Source organism: Rhinolophus hipposideros, assembly GCF_964194185.1.
Source record: "Rhinolophus hipposideros genome assembly, chromosome: 17".
Classification (NCBI taxonomy): Eukaryota; Metazoa; Chordata; class Mammalia; order Chiroptera; family Rhinolophidae; genus Rhinolophus; species Rhinolophus hipposideros.
In genome coordinates, this window is record NC_138063.1 from 21,834,144 (window position 1) to 21,853,924 (window position 19,781).

Sequence of the window (19,781 nt, forward strand, 5' to 3'; positions counted from 1 at the left end):
CCTCCAGGTATACTTGTGCGTGCGTGTGTGTGTGTGTGTGTGTGTGTGTGTGTAGTTATTAATGCACATATGTGACCATGGCATTTGATCACTTTCTCCCAAGGACATGTACCTGCCTCTAAGAAGCTAAGATGCTGAGTAGTGTGTTTGACAATCTCAAGGTGCTACAGAAGCAAAAATTGGAGTCCAGGACCCAGCAAGATAGGGCACCCTGGTAAAACCTGTGAAGGGCTCAGTCCTAGGAATAAAGGCAGAAGAGAAGTGAGGTTGCCAAGCTCAGTTTCCCATTCTCTATGTGGCCCAGAAAAATCTCAGTTTCTGACGTTGGATTGAGATGTTTCTGGATTGTCAGCATCCCCTATCCCACCCCTCAACCCCTCGCTGGCATAAAGCAGAAACAAACCTAAATCACCTTGACAAGAAGATAATGTCATCCTTCATCTCAAATTATTTCTAAAAACAAATTGTCAACTACACCACCCGGCACAGTCTAAGATAAGAACAACATAAATAAGAAACATCAAGAATAACGACAATTGAAACAGATCCACATGCGACTCAAGATATTGGAACTAAGATACAGGTATTGGTATTGCTTAAACCAATACCATTACAATAGCCAATATAAATTTAATAGGAACAAATATAACACAAAATGTTTAAGACTTTTTTGTGGGTTGAATTGTGTCCCCCTTCCCAAATTCATGCATTGAAGCCCTAACCCTGAACACTTCAGATTATGACGATATTTGGAGATAGGACCTTTAAGAGGTGATTAAGTTAAAATGAGGCTGTTAGGGTGGGTTCTAATCCAATCTGACTGATGTCCTTAAAAGAAGAGGAAATTTGACACACAAAGAGACACGAGGAGTGGTCTCCAACACAGGAAAGACCATATGACAGATGACAAAGCAAGAAGGTGGTCATTTGCAAGCCAAGGAAAGAGGCCCCAAGAGAAACGAAACCTGCTGACACCTTGATCTTGGACTTCTAGTTTCCAGAACTGTGAGAAAATAAATTTCTATTGTTTAGCCACCGAGTCTGTGGTATTTTGTTATGGCAGCCCTAGCAAGCTAATACAACCTCTATGTTGAAGAATGACAAAATACAGCTAAGAGAAATTAAAGAAGACACAATGTTTATGGATTGGGAAAATCAATATTGTTACGATGTTAATTCTGAACATTGATCTATAGATTCAATGCAATCTCATCAAAAGCTCAGCAGGCCTTTCTCTATAAACTGAAAATCTGATTCTAAAATTTATGTGGAAATTTAGAATAACCAAGACAGCACCGAAAAAGGGCTAAGTCAGGATTTACTCTATCAGTTTTCAAGGCTTACATAAAGCCACAATAATTACGATGGTTTGATATTGGCATGGAGTAGAACATAAGTACTCCATGTTCTCAGTAGAACAGAACAGAGAATTCGGAAATAGGCCTGCAAATACATGGCAATTTGATTTTTTACAAAGTGGCCTATGTAATTCAAATTTTTTGAAAAGGTGCTAAGACAACTGCATTCCCAAAAAGCAAAAGAAAAAGAATCTTAACGCTTATATCCCATCAAACACACAAATTAATTGAAATAACAATCCTAAAATTCTAGTACCTAATAACATGGAATCAAAATAAATAAAGCAAAAATTGACAAAATCAAAAGGAGAAATAGGCAAAAAATACAGAGTACGAGATTCTTATATGCCTTCCTCAGTAATTGATAGAACAAACAAAAAAATCTGGCATATAAAAGATTTGAACAACACAATTAATAAACTTAACCATGCATTGAGCCATAAAACAATTCTCAACAAATGTCAAATGACTGAAATTACTTAGAATATTGTTGTATGAATACAATACAATTAAACTAGAAAACAATGTCAAAAAGATATCAATAGACTTCCCATATGCAAGTAATATACTTCTAAATACTTATGAGTCAGAGAAAAATCCTAATAGAAATTACAAAATATTTGGAATTGAATGAAAATTAAAAAATTAAAATGTTGCATATTGAAACGTGGGAAGCAGGCAAAGTAGTGATTAGAGGGAAATTTAAATCCTTAAATGTATCTGTTAGAAGAGAAAAAAAGGAAATATGAGTTAAGCAACCATCTTAAGAAATTAGAAAAAGTATAATAAAATAAACCCAAAGAAAATAGAAGAAAGGGAATAATAACTTTAAGGATGTAAAAGTGAAATAGATATCAAACTTGTAATAGACAGGATCAATAAAACAAAAGTTGGTTCTTTAAAAAGAGTAACAAAATTGATAAACTGTTGTCAAGACAGATGAAAAAAAGAAGTCACGGGCAGTGGGACGGCTCAGTTGGTTAGAGCGAGGCTTAGAGCGAGAGCTCTCAACAACAGGATTGCCAGTTCAATTCCCACAGTTCAATGGCCCACATGGGCCAGTGAGCTGCACCCTCCACAACTACATTGAAGACAACGAACTGCTGCTCCCAGAGGGGCGTCCAGATGGCTCAGTTGGTTAGAGCACGAGCTCTCAACAACAAGGTTGCTGGTTCAATTCCCGCATGGGATGGTGGGCTGTGCGCCCTGCGACTAAAGACTGAAAACGGTGACTGGACTTGGAGCTGAGCTGCGCCCTCCACAGCTAGATTGAAGGACAACGACTTGGAGCTGATGGGCCCTGGAGAAACACACTGTTCCCCAATATTCCCCAATTAAAAAAATGTTCTTTTTTAATTAAAAAAAAAGAGAGGTCACAAATAACCAATGTCAAGAATAAAAAGGGAAGATGGTTACAGTTCCTGTATATATTTATATAAAAATAACAAGATATTATGAACAATTATGCCAATAAATTTAAAATTTTAGATGAGATGGACAGATTCCAAGAGAACACAATATACCAAACTGACATCAAAAAGAAAATTTTAAAGTATCAATAGTTTGATTGAAATGAACTTGAATCTGTTGACTTATTTTTTGAACTGGTTTTGTCATTTTCCTGTTTCTTATGACCACTCGTGATTTTTCATTGGATGCTAGTCTTTGTAAAAGTCTGGATTTTATTGTCTTCTTTTAAGTGTGTTGAGTTTTATTTTGGCAGATAGTTTAGTTATTTGTAGGTAGGTCTAATCCTATCAAGGTTTGTTTTTGTTAGGGAAGAAATATCTATAGGAGCCTTTATTTCAGGGCTAGTATAGCTTACTCTTAAAGCATAGCCTTCCTGGAATCTCTAAATGCTATTCCACAAGATTTTTCCACTGAGGTTGTTTGGAATTCAAATTATATAGCACCTGTAGTTGTTTAGCTTATAGTGTCCTGGTAATTGGTCTTTCCGTAAGTTTCATACATTTTCACTCTATATATGCACAGCTTAGTATTTAGTCAAAAACTCAGAATTATGGAGCAATTTGTTTGCAAAGTTCCCTCATCTCTGGTCTTTATCCCTCACAATTCTAACCCTAGTCTTCCCAAACTGTACTCTCTCTGTCATTTGCTGTGCTCTGCTTAGCTACTTCCTCGTGTGCCAGAACCCAGTAACTACCTCCAGGCAGAAGGCCTTGTCTCATGACCACATTGTCCAATGGCTGTAAAGACACAATTCATATATTTAGTCCAGTTGTCTAGCTGCATACAGTAGGAAGGCTTCTCTGGTACCAGCTACTCCATCACATTCAAAAGCAGAAGCCTATATCCTTTTTTTTAATGTTAACAAGATTTATCAGGGTGGTGAAATATATACTCTTTGTGTTTAAAAATAAAACCCGGAGACCACCTCAGGGATACTGTGGATGCCTGATCATGGCATTGTACACCAGAAGCTAAACAGTAATGAATGCCAACTATAATTTTATATATATAATGTGATGGCTCGGTGCGAGGTCGGAGGGAGAGTGGATGGGGGGAGGGGGGTTCACAGTGTGAGGGATATAAATGATGAACGTCTAAGTATTACCTTATCTTGTACACCTGAAACTAATAAATTAAAATAAAATAAAAAAATAAAACCTAATAACTATTATTTTTACAAAAGAACAAAATGATATTTTTAACGTAAAATATCAAATATACAAATTCATATCTGTATACTCTCATATTCTCAGTTAGTGGTTAAAAAAAAAGAACTAGTGTCCAAGGGTAGCAATGTGACATTTGCAAAGTGTTCCAGGTGGTCTGCTCAGTCTTGGTCCAGGTACAGGAAGAATGTGGTTCCATCGCAGCCACAGCATTTTACCAGATGCAGCCGTGGTCAGTAGTGAAGTGGTTAATCTTTTTTATGTAAGAGCAGGGCACTTAGAAACATAAGAGTTACTTAGAATTCAACTTAGCTTTATGGTGATTTAGAGTTTGTTTAATTAGTATTTAGAACTGCACATTGTTTATAGCTGTTGGTATTTCAATAGATGCTTAAATGTTTGAACATTTAAAGTTTAATAAGCCTTAGTTCTTTGAAGAGAAACATTGATGTAATTAAATTTTCAATCACTCTGTTTCATTTTTTTTAGGGGCCCATGTAATTAATAAAACCTAAGGCGTTTAACAACACTCGTTGAAAAACCTAGTCAACCACCTCATTAATTAGCTAATGCTTACAATAGATATTTTTAATATAAAAGTCTCACACAGGCAAAGCCACAAGTTTTTGAAAAGTACATATAAAGACGCATGAGAATAAATCAAACTTAGTTTCAGGACAATTCGGTGTGTACCCATGAACAATGATGGCTTTCCCAAAACCATTCTTAAGCATTGAGCCCAATTACCGCTTGTTTGTTTTAATTGTGTGGTCAAATTAAAAACACAAAAGCAATTCCTCCTTACAGCTTCCTTGCCCTTAGCACATTCTACAGGATACTACATGCAAGTTGGAAAAAAGAACGAGGCAGAGGTTTACAGATTGTATATCATCTTATTTTAATGAACCACTACATTCAAGGTGGAATAGGAGAAAATTCTCCATTCCCAGGTCTTTGCTACCCAAAGCTGAGCAGTAGCTTCAGTATTACACGGGAGCTTGTGATGCCCACGCCACGCAGGACGACTGGGTCAGAATGTTCAAAACATCCTGATGTTTACTGTGCACATTAAAGACTGAGAAGCACTGAAAAAGCATGATCAGTTTACTCGTCAGAAAAGGAAATTGCTATGGTCCTTGCCCTCAAGGAACCTCTAGTCTACTGGGGTTGGGAGAAGGAACAAACAAGGAAAAAATCCATTCTAATTTCCCAGGATGAAGATGTTATGGTGATCTTTACTCAAGGCATCAAGGAGGGGCACTTTATCAAGTTTAGGAAGCAGGCTGACCAAGAAAGTCAAATTCAGATCCTAAACAAGCGTTTGAGGGAGAGAGAGAGAGAAGCTCATCGAGGAAGCCGAAAAGGGAAGTAGAACACTAGGAGACCATAGTATCATGAAAACCAAAAGAAGAGGCATTTCCTAAGGATAATCAATGCCATCAGTGCTCCCATTTGTGAATGTCTCAAAACAAAAGTACAATGTTTTAGATATAGTAGGCACGAGTTGATGAATAAATGTATACTTATCTCAGTGTTAAGTAAAAACCAGGATATGAATTCAAAAGTGTCTCTTATTTTTATCCTCAGCCACTAGCCCCTATCGTATCCAAACAAGTAACCATATTTAAAACTAAATTTGAATATATGAATAGGTGTATGATAAATGCCTAACTTGAAACCCACAAAAAACTTAACATATCTTTTAGCTATGAATCACATATTAGTGGGTTTTTTTTAAATAGTCACTTCTCTGAAATAAATATTTGTAAAATAAAAAGTGTTCTAAAGACTATTTATCTCTGTTCCCTCCCATGAAACCACATGAAAATGATGGTAAAGGAATAAAAATACTATGATTCATCAAGGACAAAGACTCTAGAAGAAGAGGTGACAACAGATATGACAATAAAATCGACAGAAGGAAAGCAAATGGATAAATGCCAACTGGCCTAAAAAAAGCAAAGAAAGCCAAAAGCAAAGACAACCAAAATCAAAGAAAACCAACACCCGTAGAGAAAGTAGTCAAAAAGAAGCAGATGTGTATGACAGAGCCCTAGAATGTTACAGACACTGAGAACGAGGTACTCCTAAGTCACCAGAAACCTCTAAGGGCTGATGTAAGGAGTGAGCTACTGGTTGAACACGGTATAACAGATTCCCTCCCCTACCCCAATCAGGTGACAACCCCTCCCCTCCCTTGGCAAAAGACTGGACATTACTCTCAGAAGAAACTCACTGGAGAAACTTTGGACTTTAGGACACCGGGCCTGGCTGAAAGAAATAGTAATTAAGTACTCAATTATTACTTAATAACTTCCTTAAGTTATTAAGGAAGGAATAATTAAGTATTATTACAATCTATACACTGAACAGTGAGGACAAGCCTCCCACCCCACACACAACTCTTTCCTTGTTTAACTCCAACAATGGTAGCAACCATGCTTATTTTGCCCTCATTCCCAATAGGAGGGCAAAGGGGATTTCTCCTTGGAGAAATTGAAGACCTCAGAGCAAGGACTTACAGACACTGACATTTAGGGACACTCCAATGAAAAGGCCCCTCGTTACCTGATCATCCTACAGAGAAGTCCATCTTTATTAGAAAAGTTTCTTCTAAAACACACAATCTAATTAGCTTTAGGTGTCTCACCTCAGCCAAGATTCATCAGACTTTAGAGGAAACCCTCCCGCATGAAAAACAGATCCCTGAGACAAAAAGAAAGTATCTGGAGATAAAAATATGATAGCAGAAATTAAAAATGCAATACAATGGGATAAAAAGTTGAGACGATCTCTTGATAAGAAAAACAAGAAGATTAAGCAATGTAAAATAAAATAGGAAACAACATAGTTAGAGGCTCCATTTGGAAGTCAAACATTCAATGAATAAGACTTCCAGAGGAAAAAAATGGGAAAAAATAGCAAAAACGAGAGAGAGAGAGAGAGAGAGAGAGAGAGAGAGAGAGAGAAGGAGGGAGGGACTCTGTGGGTCATGGCAAGGTTTGGGGATTTTATGCCAAATGTAATGGAAACCAGTGAAAGGACCCCAGCCAAGGAATGACATAATTTTAAGATCATTTGGATCACTGGATGAAGAATGGGCTGGACAGAGGCAAAAAACCAACAGGGGGAATAATTAAGAGACTGCTAAAGTGGTTCCAGTAAGAGATTATGGTGGCTTGGATCAGGATCATGGCTGTGGAGATATGGATCACTAAAGACCCGTTATAGAAGTAGAATCAATGAGATTTGCTGATGTCTTTTTATGTAGAGGACAAAGGGAATGTCTAGGAAGAAGAATCGGTTAAGGATGATCCCCAGAATTCTGATTTGAGCAACTAGGTATATGGTGGAGGAAGACTGGGAAAGAAAGGTACAAGTTGTAGAGAGGAAGGTTCAAAGGTACTGAACAAATTATGATGCAGATACATGAGATACCCCATGAAATTTGTTGAGTAATTTGTTGATTCATTGTCCTTTCTGTCTTCTGTCTTCTAGGACACCACATGGGTTTGGGGCTCAGTGATGAAGTCCAGTCTAGAGTCACTTTGGGAGGTTGTTGAGATAGAGATGGCATTGGAAGTCATGAAAATGTATGAGACCATTTAGGGCAGTGATTTTCAAACTTGCATCATGTGTTTACAGTGCAATTTTCAAGACCCCATCCTACAGTGTTTCTGATTCAGTAAGTATTGATGAGGTCCAGGGATCTGCTTTATTAAAAGCCAACCCAGAATGTTCCGATGCAGGTAGTTCAAGCTCAGATTGGAATGGGCTTAAGCACAATCCAAAGATGAGGAAGTAGCGACAGAAAATGTAGGCAACCCTTTCCCAAAGTTGGAGAGAAATAAAGAGAAAATAAAGTTGTTGGGGGGAGGGGGGAAGATATGAGGCCAAACAGAGTTATATTTTTTTGTATAATTAGGTTTTTTTGTTTGGTTTGGTTTGGTTTTTAAGGTGGGAGACACTAGAACTTCATAATCTTGGCCACACATTATAATCACCTGTTGAGTTTTCCAAAAATATTGATGCACAGGAGCCATCCCAAACGAGTACACCAGAATCTCTGGAGGCGGGGCCAGATAGCAGTATTTTTTCTCTTTAATTTTATTTATCCTACCCTCCCCCCCAAAAAAATTGTTTTTATTTCCTCGGTGCCTGGCATAGAGCGTGTCCTCAATTCATGTTCGTTGTGGAAGGTATTGCTGGCAATACGATACAGACAACAGGAAACCACTGTACGTCTTGTAAAATTCATGTAATCTTCGTGTGAAAAAGACTACAGTCCAATTACCTTACTTTCAGATGGGGACCTTGTAGTGGCGGATCAGAGCCCGAACCCAGTATCCCAACTCCCAGGTCCTGCCTTTCAGTAAGTAATCTTTATTTTGACCACGCCCCAAACCCGCTGACCTATCAAGACTAGCCTGTCTAATACGTAATACCTCCCGACACCCCATTTCCTCGGTCACAAACCGACCCTGCAGTTCCTTTTACCAAACCCGCCTCTGCCCCAGACCTACCCTATCAGCATCACTACCTCAAGCCCAGCCGCCGGGCTTGACCAGGGGGTCCTACGGGCCCTCAGTGCGCGTGCGCCACTCGGGCGGAGGACTCTGTCGCCATAGCAACCGGAGACACAACAATCGGCCCGCAGCAAGAAAGGGAGAGTAGTTCCTGGTACAAATCTTTTCTTGCATATGCTTTCCTTACCGCTTCCCGCGCCTGATGCGTGACTTTGAGGGCCTGGTAAGAAAGCTCCATCAGATAGGACCGGAGAGAAGGGAGAAAAGGAGCCACTTAGTGGTCGACCAGTAAGTACTTCGAAGGAAGGCAGCTCGGAGAAACCTGACGCTTAACCCGCCTGCCCCTTTCAGGATTGGCCAGAGCCTAGACAGGTCAACCAATCACCGGGCACATATGGATTCTTTATCGTGCCAGTCAATGATAAAATTAACATATTAATCCAGAGCGTTTGCATGGCACTGACCAATCAAGAGACTGAGATTATCCGGGCTTGGGGTGGGGTTTACAATTGTTTTGGTTCTCTTAAATCTGTCTCTAAAATGAAAGTTGACCCAAGCTTAAGTACCATAGAATTTGTCCTTGATTTTGGCAGTTGTTTAAGCCTTTGTGATCCAAAGTTTATGTTCCCAAGACTCTACTTTGACATCCCTTCTTCTCTAGGCCCCTCCTTTCCTTCCCCATTAAGATAAAGGTTTGGAAGTTCCTGCTGTACTTTGGAATTGTCTATTCGTGGTCCATTTAGACTAAAAGAATATGCTGTGGACTTTTTTTTTTCTTTTTTTGGTGGGGGGTGTTGTCAGGGTCTTTCTGGGATGCGAAATGTACATCAACCTTTCCCTTCTCCAACTCCTTCCACATCAGACCTGCTCTAATCAGAAGTAGATCAACATGGACTTTACATTTTCCTCCGCTCCATTTCCTTCGTGTATTAACTATTGTGTCTTCAGTGGCTTTCCTTTCTGTCTCTCTTGCTGTGAATCCTCTTCTAAACCATCCCTTCTTCATTATCTTTGGTCGTCTTCACCCATTTTCTCCCCTCAGGATACAAAAATATTCAGGTCTTCTCAATCTAATAAGAAGCTCTCATAATTGTTGAATTGAATCACCTCTCTCCCATTCACTTCAAGCTTTCTGAAAGGACTAGCTGTCCTCTTCTTCACTTCTTACCCCCCATTCATTTCTCAGCATATGCTGCTCCTACTCCTTGGAAGATGTTCACCAATAACTTCCTAATTAGGAAACCCAATTATAGATTATTTTACACTCTTTATCTTATTTAAATTTAGCACCATTTGAAATTGTTGACCATTCCCCATTAGTAATAATAACTATAAATTATTAAACAGATAACATATGTGATTTATGTGGCTGTCTAATTTAATCCTAACACCCCATGGACTGAGCCATCGGCCACCCGTCCGGCAGTTTAGCGGCAGCGCAGTCTTCAATCTAGTTGTGGAGGGCACAGCTCACTGGCCCGCAGGGGAATCGAACCAGCAACCCTATTGTTAAGAGCTTGCACTCTAACCCACTGAGCCATCCAGCTGCCCCCAATTTATTACTTTTTAAACTATGAATATATTCTACGAAAATATTATTTTTCCCTCTTTTATAAAGCACATTAAAATTTCTTATGCTTGAGTTTTAAAACACTGTTTAAATAATTACCAAAATAACAAAATTGTGTCTGCTCTGTGCACTAATGATGCTTCTTAAGGTGTGTCATTCAACGTATATGAAATTGAGCTCAAGCTTACCACTGTTTCTCAAGGCATATTATTTTCCCAAGTATTGAAAAACAGAATCCAACTTCAGTTGGAGAAAACGAGTTATTCCACTTATTCTTTCTCTTACAGCAAGGATGTTTTGGAGGATGAATTCTGAGTGTTTTAATCATAAGCTTTCTGTTTTTTTTATTACTCTCTTTAAATGATACATTAATCTGTCAGTCCCTTTCTTTCCAGCTGTCCCTCTCCAAGTAAACACCTTGGAATTCTGTATTCACAGTCTCATTTATGTCAAGCCATCTTAGCAGAGCTGCTCTAGGCATGCAGGCGTGAGGGGGAGTTTTCAAGAATGACAAGAAATGTACCTGCCTAACTGCAAACCATGTGACAGTCAACTATAAGTCATCTCTGAATATGTATTGTTAAAACTGCATTTTTGTATCTTGCTACAAAAATGTATCCTGCCATTCTTTAAAAACTGTCAATGGGAAGAGAAAAAGTTTTAATCATACAGACATTCTGTGTTGGTATAAATCTCTCTCTGCCAACAATTGTTGAAATATAAGAACAAAGAGCGTTTACTGGAACTTATCCCAAAACAGTGAAATCTGTTTTTTCAAATGATACTGAAAATGTTATTAGTATCATTTTCTAATTTACCCTCAATGGTGTCAAAATATTTGTCCTGTCTTCCTAACTTCATCTCCACAACAGTCTTTTTGCTGCCCTTCCTGCAGCCAGGTTTGGCAGTTCAGAGCTCCTCTCTAGAGTCACACAGGCCAGAGTTAGAGTCTTTATTGCTCTGAGATTTTAGGAAATGTATTGGACCTATTCAGGCCTTGTCTCCTCATCTGTAAAATGGGAACAGTAATACTCTCTCATAATGTTGCAAGAATTAAATGAGACCATGCATGGGAAAGACTATCTTAGTCAAGTTTCCTTGATCAAGAGATTGTTTGCATTTTTTGCTTTTAGGAGAATGAATAATCAACAAAACAAAGAAACCTATCCATATTGTTTTAAAAATGAAGGGAGTGGATTTTACTGGAATGATAGCGGGTATCTTAGGTCATTAAGCCAAGGAAATATTGAACAACAAGGTTTAGAAAGGGCAGATACCAGTGCAGCTTTAGGGACCGCCACAGCTGTCCCCATCACTCAAAAATGTCCTGCCATTACCATGACTCATCTTCAAATTTCTTTAGCCTGTAAATCTCTCAGTACACATTTTCAAGAAAAAGAATCTGATTGCTTCTGCCCGGCTAACAGATGGGTTTTTCTCAGCCAGTGTTCCATCCAAATCCAATCAGTTATGGCTAGGGAGGAGGCTCCCATGACACAAATGGGTTTGCAGGGCCTACCAGAGAAAGGCTGACATGCCTCACAAAAAGTATGTGGTTCCAATGCTTAGAAATGCCTGGCACATATGAGCACTTAATGAGTCCTAGCTATCACTGTTGTTGATAGAGTACCCTGTAATTTTCAACTTCCATACATTTTATTACATCTTTTTTTTACCAATGAAATGTCATTCCTCCCCTTTTTGAATAAAAACAAAATCATTCACTTATTCATTCATTCAGAAAATATTTATTTCATACTTACTATGAGTCAAAACATGTTCTTGGCAATGGGAATACAGCAGAGAACAAAGTTCCTGCTTTCATGCAACTTATATTCTAGGGAGGGCGGAGGACTCCAGAAAGAATTGTGCCCATACACAATGAATTATATAATTTGAGATTGTGAGTAGTTCCAAGAGGAAAATAAATCAGTTCGAGGAGATAAACAGTGATTGTGGAGGAAGAATAAGGGCTAAATGTCGGTGATAAAACAAGGGCCTGTGGACTGTGATAAGGAGTTTGATTTTTATTTTTAGAGTGATGTAAACCCATTGAAAGGGGGAGGGTGAGATCAGATTTACATTTATAAAATATCATTCTGACTGTTATATGGAGAATGGTTGTAGTGGAACAGGATAGAAAGCAAGGAATTAAGACAGAAGACTACTGTAGTCAGCCAGGATGATGATGGCAATAGCAGTGAAGTAGTGAAGAATGATCATATTTAGGATGTATTTTGTGTTTTATAATGAAATGTTTCAAGCATACAAATATAGAGAATAATAAATTGGTATACCCAGCTTCTAATTCTGTCATAGCTTAACATTTTGCCATATTTGCTTGAGATCTTTTTTTTAAGAAAGAAATTTTATAAATATAGTGGAATCCTCCAGAATAGCCCACAGATACCATCTTTTCTCAGAGGTACCCACTATTCTGGTTTTGATATTCATCATTCACATGGACATTTTTGAACTTCTGTCACATATGTATATATCCATAAAGATGCAGCATTGTTTTATGTTTTTGAAAACTTTACATAAAAGGTACATAACTTTTTTTCCAATTTGTTTTTTTCATTTCACATTGGTTTTGTGATTTGTTCATGTTCTTATATGTAGCTCTGGCTTATTCATTTTTTTCTTACTCTACACGTAGCACGTTTTTGCAAGAACACACCACAAGGCTTATATTCACTCTCTTCTTGATGGACAAGATAAGTTGTTTTCAAATTTTCACTATTACAAACAGTGATGTAACAAATATCCTAGTATATCTCTCCTAGTTCACATGTACGTGAATCAGCATTTCTCCAGGTTAGCGCTTCCTAACCTTTTTCAGGTCATAGAACACAAAGAAAATGATGAAATTTCTGTGACATGTTGATAAGCTGGAGGGAATTTATGAACATCTACCTGAAACTTGGTGAAAAAGCTCACCATTAATTATAAGAAAAAAATGAATGCTAACATAGTAAGGGAAATATAAAATATTAAATCTGTTAAAACTTCCAAATACAAAATTTCAGAAGTTTTAATGAAAAGCTTGAGAGTGTTTCCATAAGCAGATTTAATTGTTGAAATAGTTACACTTCCTGATTAAGGCATTTTAATGACAACGTCTTAAAATTCCTATAGATGCAATTGACAAGAAATTTCACATTTTTACAATCATTCAAAAGTTGAAATTACATATTTGAAATCTAATAGCCATTGCTTTTCTATCATTAACAAATATAATTTTGAAATTTTATGATTAATACAATAGGTTTTAGATTCCAATTGTGCACACAGTACAGAGTGTCCCATATGTCTCAGTTTCTTTTTTATTAACATCTTGTATTTATATGGTACATATGTCACAACTAATGAACAAATACCAATCTATTATTATTAACTAAAGTTCATACTTAGTTTCCTTAGTTCTTGCACTGGCCTTTTTTTGTTCCAGGATCCTAGCCAGGATACCACATCACATTTATGTCTCCTTAGGCTCCTCTTGGCTGTAACAGTTATTTTTTCTTTCCTTGTTTTTGATGACTTTTACACATTTAAGAAACACTGGTTAAGTAGTTTGTAGAATGCCCCTTAATTGGGATTTGTTTGATTTTTTTTCTCATAATTAATCTGGAGTTACGGGTTTTGAGAGGAAGGTTACAGAGGTAAGTGCCTTTTTCATCACATCAAGGGTCTAGACTATTACCATGACTTTTCATATCTGAAGAAAACCTGGGAGATGATTGTCTCATGACAATCTCTACGGTCGAGAAGTGAATGAAAAACAGTCTTGTAGCAGCTCCTCACAAACCTCCCATGTGGGGTTTAGTCACTTGATCCTGTTTTCTAGCATGTCTGGTAATTTTTTAGTAAATGACAAGCATTGTTTATGAATTATATGTTAGTTTTCCCTTTCATCAATTTATTCTCTTAAGTTTAATATGTCCTTCCTTTTATTTTCCTTGGCTTTATTTTTTTGTACTGTTTTTTAAAGTTTAGGTCAACTGAGTATCAGCCTTTTTTCTTTTTTAACATATACATTTAAGGTTTTAAATTTCCCTACAACCACTGCTTTAAGTACAATTTGCAAATTTTAATATGTAGTATTTTCACTATCATTTGGGTAAATAGTTTTATTTTTTTCATTGTGATTTCTTCTTTAAGCCATAGATTATTTAGAAAGGTATTTCTTAATTTGCAAAAGTGTGGTGATTTTCTAGTTATCTATTGTTGATTTTTAGTTTAGTTGTGCACAGTACATAATCTGATTTCAATCCTTTAAAATTTGTTGTTGAAACTCAAAACAAAACAACAAACAGCTGATTAAAAAATGGGTAAGGGACTTGAATATACATTTCTCTAGAGAATATATACAAATGGCCAGTAAGCCCAGGAACATGTGATCAACATCACTAGTCATTAAAGAAATGCAAATCAAAGCCATGAGATACCACCTAACACCTATTAGGATGGCTACTATTAAAACCAGGAAATAACACGTGATGAGGATGTGGGGAAATTGAAACCCTTGTGCACTGCTGGTAGGACTGTAAAATGCTGGAGTCTCCTTGGAAAACAGTATGGCAGTTCCTCAAAAAATTAAAAATAGTATTACCATATGATCCAGCAATTTCACTTCCAGGTATTTACCTAACAGAATTGAAAACAAGGTCTTAAAGAGATATTGGTACACCCATGTTCATAGCAGCATTATTCACAATAGCTAAAAAGTAGAAGCAACATGCCATGGACTGAATGTCTGTGTCCCCTTAAAACCCATATGTTGAATCCCTAATCCCCAGTGTGATGGTATTTGGAGGTGAGACCTTTGGGAGGTAACTGGATTTAGCTGAGGTTATGAGGGCAGAGGTCCTATCATGGGATTAATGTCCTTGTAAGAGAAAGAGACCAGAGGTCCCATCCCCCACCATGTAAAGATATAACAAGAAGGTGGCCATCTGCAAATCAGGAAGAAGGCCCTCATCAGACACCAAATCTGCTGGCACCTTTATCTTAGACTTCGCAGCCTCCAGACTGTGAGAAATAAATGTCTGTTGTTTAACCACCCAGTCTGGTATTTCGTTTAGTAGTCCAAACTGATTAAAACACAATCTCAATGTCCATCAACAGGTAAATGAATAACAAAATATGCTATATACATACAATGGAATATTATTCAGCCTTAAAAAGGAAGAGAATTCTGTCACATGGTACAACATGAATGAACTTTGCAGATATTATGCTAATGGAAATAAGCCAGTCACAAAAAGATAAGTACTATATAATTCCACTTATATGAGGTATTTAGTCAAATTCATGGAGAAAATAGAATGGTGGTTGCTAGGGGATGGGGGAAGGAGAGAACAGGGAGTTACTGATTAATGAGTAGAGTTTTAGTTTTGCAAGATAAAAAGAGTTCTGGGGATGAAAGGTTATGATGGATGTGCAACAAGGTGATTATACTTAATGCCACACAGAACTATACACTTAAAAATGAATAAGATGGTATATTTTGTTATGTGTATTTTATCATGATTTTAAAAATGACTGAGACCTGTTCTATTGTCAGCATGTGTTCAGTTTTTGTAAATGTTCCATGTGTACTTGAAATAATGCATTTTCTGCACATTATTTATATTCACTGGGTAAAGACTATTAATTATGCCGTTCCAAAGTTCTATATCTTTAATGATTTTTTTGTTTGCCTTTTTTATCAATGATTGAGATAGGTGTGGTAAAAAGCTTCCCTATATTTGTGGATTTCAACTATTTCTCATTGTAGTTACGTATCATACAGAGGCATGTCATTTGATGCATACAAGCTTAAAATTGCTGTATTCCACTGGTAAACTTAACTCTCTCAGGAAAGTACCACGTATGGCATCCCCATCAGGTATTTATAATTCATTTTAATTTCTGCTCTAAAGGCAATTTTCGAATCAGAGATAGGTTTTTTAAAAGTTTATTGGGGTGACAATTGTTAGTAAAGTTACATAGATTTCAGGTGTACAATTCTGTATTACATCATCTATAAATCCCATTGTGTGTTCACCACCCAGAGTCAGTTCTCCTTCCATCACCATATATTTGATCCCCCTTACCCTCATCTCCTAACTCCCTCCCCGCTTACCCTCTGGTAAGCACTAAACTATTGTCTGTGTCTACGAGTTTTTGTTTCTCATTTGTTTGTCTTATTCTTTTGTTGTTTTTGGTTTATATACCACATATCAGTGAAATCATAGGGTTCTCCGCTTTTTCTGTCTGACTTACTTCGCTTAGCATTATACTCTCAAGATCCATCCATGTTGTCACAAATGTTCCTATTTCATTTTTTCTTACCGCCGAATAGTATTCCATTGTGTACATATACCACAACTTCTTTATCCATTCATCTATCGAAGGACATTTTGGTTGTTTCCATGTCTTGGACACCGTAAATAAAGCTGCAATGAACATTGGAGCACACGTGTCTTTATGTATAAATATTTTCAGGGTTTTTTTTTGGTAGATATCCAGGAGAGGGATTTCTGGGTCATATGGTAATTCTATTCGTAATTTTTTGAGGAACCTCCACACTGCCTTCCATAGCAGCTGCACCAGTCTACATTCCCACCAACAGTGTATGAGGGTTCCTTTTTCTCCACAGCCTCTCCAACACTTGTTACTATTTGTGTTGTTGATGGTAGTCATTCTGACTGGAGTGAGGTGATATCTCATTGTGGTTTTTATTTGCATTTCTCTGATGATTAGTGATGTTGAGCATTTTTTCATATGTCTATTTGTCATTTGTATGTCCTCTTTGAATAAATGTCTCTTCAGGTCCTCTGCCCATTATTTTTTAATTGTGTTGTTTGTTTTTTTGTTGTTGAGTTGCATGAGTTCCTTGTATACTTTGGATATTAGCCCATTATCAGAGGCACTGTTTGCAAAAATCTTCTCCCGTTTAGTTGGTTGCTTCTTTATTTTGTCGATGGTTGCTTTTGCTGTGCAGAAACTTTTAAGTTTTACATAGTCCCATTCATTCATTTTAGCTTTTATTTCCCTTGCCTTTGGAGTCAAATTCCTAAAATGCTCTTTGAACCCAAGGTCCATAAATTTAGTACCTATGTTTTCTTTTATGCAGTTTATTGTTTCAGGTCTTATGCTTAAGTCTTTGATCCATTTTGAATTAATTTTGGTACATGGTGACAGATTGCAGTCCAGTTTCATTCTTTTGCACGTGGCTATCCAATTCTGCCAGCACCATTTATTGAAGAGGCTGTCTTTCCTCCATTGCATGTTTTTTGCTTCTTTGTCAAAAATTGTTTGTCCATATTTATGTGGTTTTATTTCTGGGTTCCCAATTCTATTCCATTGGTTTATGTGTCTGTTTTTCTGCCAATACCATGCTGTTTTGATTACTATTGCCCTGTAGTACAAGCTAAAGTCAGAGAGTGTGATACCTCCAGTGTTGTTCTTTTTTCTTAAGATTGCTTTGGCTATTCGGGGTCTTTTGTGGTTTCAAACAAATCTGATGATTTTTTGTTCTATTTCTTTAAAAAATGCCATTGGGATTTTGATAGGGATTGCATTAAATCTGTATATTGCTGTGGGTAATATGGCCATTTTAACTATGTTGATTCTTCCAATCCATCAGCACAGAATGTCTTTCCATTTCTTTGTGTCTTCTTCAATTTGTTTTAAAAATGGCTTGTAGTTTTCAGCATATAGGTCTTTCACATCCTTGGTTAAGTTTATTCCTAGGTATTTTATTCTTTTTGCTGCAATTGCAAAAAGAATTGTTTTTTGTATTTCTTTTTCTGAGATTTCATTGTTAGTACATAGGAATGCAATGGACTTTTACGTTGATTTTGTAGCTGGCAACTTTACTGTATTCGTTTGTAATAGCTTTTTGGTGGAGTCTTTAGGGTTTTCTATATATAGCATCATGTCATCTGCAAAGAGTGACAATTTAACTTCTTCATTCCTAATTTGGATGCCTTTCATTTCTTTCTCTTGCCTGATGGCTCTGGCAAGGACTTCCAACACTATGTTGAAAAGCAGAGGTGATAGCGGACAGCCCTGTCGTGTTCCTGAACGTAGAGCCAAGGGCTTCAGTTTTTCACCATTAATTATGAGATTAGCTGAGGGCTTGTCATAGATGGCCTTTATTATGTTAAGGTATTTTCCTTCTATACCTATTTTATTAAGTGTTTTAATCATAAATGGATGTTGTATCTTGTGAAATTCTTTTTCTGCATCAATTGATATAATCATATGATTTTTGTCCTTTATTTTCTTTATGTGACGTATCACATTGATGGATTTGCGGATGTTGAACCATCCTTGTGCCCTGGGGATGAACCCCACTTGGTCGTGATGAATAATCTTTTTAATGCATTGTTGTATTCAATTTGCTAGAATTTTGTTTAGGATTTTTGCATCTGTGTTCATCAGAGATATTGGTCTGTAGTTTTCTTTTTTTGTGTTGTCCTTGCCAGGTTTTGGTATCAGGGTAATGCTGGCCTCATAAAATGAGTTAGGGAGTACTGTCTTGTAGTCGCACAACAGCCTAGCCAAATGTCCCTTCATGTCTTTCCTTAAGGAAAGAAGAGTTTGTGAAATTGTGCCTTTCTGGGACTCTGTTCCATCCTTGTGTTTACACCTTATGTCTCTCTGTCTGGTCCCCAAAAGATGGTTTGCAGCCAAAGACGGGTAAGATATCTCATGGGAGATACAACCTAAGCGAGGCAGAACCGAGTGGGGACCCCAAACGAGCTGCCTTGGACAGGTATGGGAAGGGGCCTTGTCTCCCCTTCCCCCTGCTTGGGAAAGTCTATTGCCGGCTCTGGCTTTCCCCTTGCACCTGGTTCCACTTCTCTCAGCAGAGTTGTTACAATGTGAAAGACTTGATCCTGAAAAGGTACATACTTTAGGTACAAAACATCCTGGGACCTTCTGCTTTAGCTGTTTACAGACAAAGGGTGATTGGAATAAACATTTTCTGTTATGAAGTCTGAGCCTCACAGACCGTGTAAGAAACAATGTTGCTTTCTTGTAGTTGCTTTCTTGTAGTTGTAGACCTATCAATAAAAACCTCCAGCCAGCTTTATTCTGGGCTCCAGTCCTCTGAGACTGAGAGACCCCTGGCCTTCAGAGGGATTTAACTGCATTAAATCTCTGTTTGTTTCTTGCTTAAAAACTTAACCCAAACCGCCCCTTCTTGCACCCTCACTGCCCTTGTTGCGCGGGACGCGACACTGTCTCTTCTTCAATTTTTTGGAAGAGATTGAGTAGGATTGGAATTAGATCCTCTTTGAAGGTTTGGTAGAATTCACTAGTGAAGCCATCTGGTTCCGGACTTTTGCTTTTGGGAAGGTTTTAGATGACTGATTCAATTTCGTTACTAGTCATCGGTCTGTTTAGATTTTCCAGTTCTTCATTGTTCAGCCTAGGAAGGCTATATGTTTCTAAGAACTTGTCCATTTCTTCTAGGTTATTGAATTTGGTGGCATATAGTCCTTCAAAGTATTTTTGGATGATCCTTTGTATTTCTGTGGTGTCCGTGATAACTTTTCCTTTTTCATTTCTGAGTTTGTTAATTAGTGTCTCCTCTCTTTTTATCTTAGTGAGTCTAGCCAAGGGTTTGTCAATTTTGTTAATCTTTTCAAAGAAACAGCTCTTTGTCACATTAATTTTTTCTATTGTCTTTTTG

At 37.4% G+C, this 19,781-nt stretch overlaps 2 protein-coding genes across 3 annotated transcripts in view; one reads left to right on the plus strand and one right to left on the minus strand.

Annotated features, from left to right (window-relative positions):
• KATNAL2 (katanin catalytic subunit A1 like 2) overlaps window positions 1-8,826 on the minus strand; it is a 63,793-nt gene extending 54,967 nt beyond the window's left edge. Inside the window, exon 1 of one of the 2 annotated variants that reach the window (XM_081078883.1) lies at window positions 8,708-8,826. In XM_081078883.1, coding sequence (XP_080935009.1) covers window positions 8,708-8,758 — 51 coding nt within the window. In that variant the 5' untranslated portion in view covers window positions 8,759-8,826. The remainder of the gene's footprint in view (window positions 1-8,707) is intronic. The other variant, XM_081078884.1, reaches the window with a different exon arrangement.
• Window positions 8,827-15,964: 7,138 nt separating this feature from the next.
• The window catches only part of PIAS2 (protein inhibitor of activated STAT 2), an 87,133-nt gene continuing 83,316 nt past the window's right edge, over window positions 15,965-19,781 (plus strand). Inside the window, exon 1 of the mRNA XM_081079054.1 lies at window positions 15,965-15,980. The gene's annotated coding sequence lies outside the window, so the exon portion shown is untranslated. The remainder of the gene's footprint in view (window positions 15,981-19,781) is intronic.